General features: G+C 67.8%; 1 protein-coding gene across 1 annotated transcript in view; it reads left to right on the top strand.

Moving 5' to 3' along the window:
* Window positions 1-860, top strand: part of DIO3 (iodothyronine deiodinase 3) — a 2415-nt gene extending 1555 nt beyond the window's left edge. Inside the window, exon 2 of the mRNA XM_014525988.2 lies at window positions 14-860. Coding sequence (XP_014381474.1) covers window positions 14-664 — 651 coding nt within the window. The 3' untranslated portion in view covers window positions 665-860. The remainder of the gene's footprint in view (window positions 1-13) is intronic.
* The last annotated feature ends 682 nt before the right edge of the window (window positions 861-1542 follow it).

Here is a 1542-nt window from a genome sequence, read left to right on the forward strand (position 1 = left end):
GCGGGGGCTGGAGGGCCCCCCCCCCCCGCCCCCCCCGCCGCTGTGCGTGTCCGACTCGAACCGCCTGTTCACGCGGGAGTCGCTGAAGGCCGTGTGGCACGGCCACAAGCTGGACTTGTTCAAGGCGGCGCACGTGGGCGCGCGGGCGCCCAACCCCGAGGTCATCCGGCTGGACGGGCAGAAGCGGCTGCGCCTCCTGGACTTCGCCCGCGGCAAGCGGCCGCTCGTGCTCAACTTCGGCAGCTGCACCTGACCGCCCTTCATGGCCCGCCTGCGCGCCTTCCAGCGCCTGGCCGCGCACTTCCTGGACATCGCCGACTTCCTGCTGGTGTACATCGAGGAGGCGCACCCCTCCGACGGCTGGGTCAGCTCGGACGCCGCCTACAAGATCCCCAAGCACCAGTGCCTGGAGGACCGGCTGCGGGCGGCGCAGCTCATGCGGGAAGGCGCCCCCGGGTGCCCGCTGGCGGTGGACACCATGGACAACGCCTCCAGCGCCGCCTACGGAGCCTACTTCGAGCGGCTGTACATCGTCCAGGAGGAGCGCGTCATGTACCAGGGCGGCCGCGGCCCCGAGGGCTACAAGATCTCGGAGCTGCGCAGCTGGCTCGACCAGTACAAGACCCGGCTGCGGAGCCCCAGCGCCGTGGTCATCCAGGTGTAAGCGGGCGGCGCCCGGCCCGCCCCGCCCGGCGCCCGCGGGGACGCCTCTAGCGTTTCTTGGTGACGACCGATTTGGAAATGGTTTCTCCGGGGCCAGGAAATCGGGTCTGATGTTGTCAAACGCTAGCGCTGCCCGGAGCCCGGGCTGGACGGAGCGGCCTATTTATGCTGTGGGGGGGTGGGGAGGGGGCGGTGTTTCTTTTCGGTACGAGAGTCGTTCGGTCTTGTTTTTATTTTTATTATTATTATTATTGTTATTATGAATTTTTATATGATTATTAATAAAGGAGGAGGAAACCCCCGTCTGCGCTGCCTCTCGCGTGCGCCTCCCTGCGCGCTGCGGGGCCCCGGGAGGAGCCAGGCACGTGCCCGGCCGGGGAAGGCGCTTGGAGGGAGCCCGCGGCGGGGAGCGGAGCGGGGACCAGCGCGCGGCTCCCGGGGCAGGCGCGGGAGGAGCGAGGAGGGCGGGTCGGGGCAGCCGCCAAGGCTGAAACCCTCCAGGTAAGAGACTGGGAAACGAAACCTCCCGGCGGGAAGAGCACACGCCTCTTCCCGGCCCCGCGCATCGGCCGGGGGAGCGGCGGCAGCATCGTGCGCGCTGCCCGAGTGCTCTCCCGGGCGCGGGGGAGAGAGCAGCGAGAGCGAGCGCGGCGGCTGCTCCTGTCGCGTGTCTCCGTGCAGCCCGAGCCCTATTTCTGCAGGGAGGGGCGGGGGTCAGCGTTTCCCCGTCCCCTATTGACGAGGATTTCCCCGTCGGGCCGCCTCAGAAAAGAGCCCTATGCAGAAGACGGGCACGTTGCTTTGCACAGCGGGAGCCCAAGTTACTACCGAGCTACTTGTTTCCGAGTATGTTGAAGCTCCTTTCGGGAGCACTTTTGG

This window comes from Alligator sinensis, unplaced genomic scaffold (genome assembly GCF_000455745.1).
Source record: "Alligator sinensis unplaced genomic scaffold, ASM45574v1 scaffold197_1, whole genome shotgun sequence".
NCBI classification, from domain to species: Eukaryota; Metazoa; Chordata; order Crocodylia; family Alligatoridae; genus Alligator; species Alligator sinensis.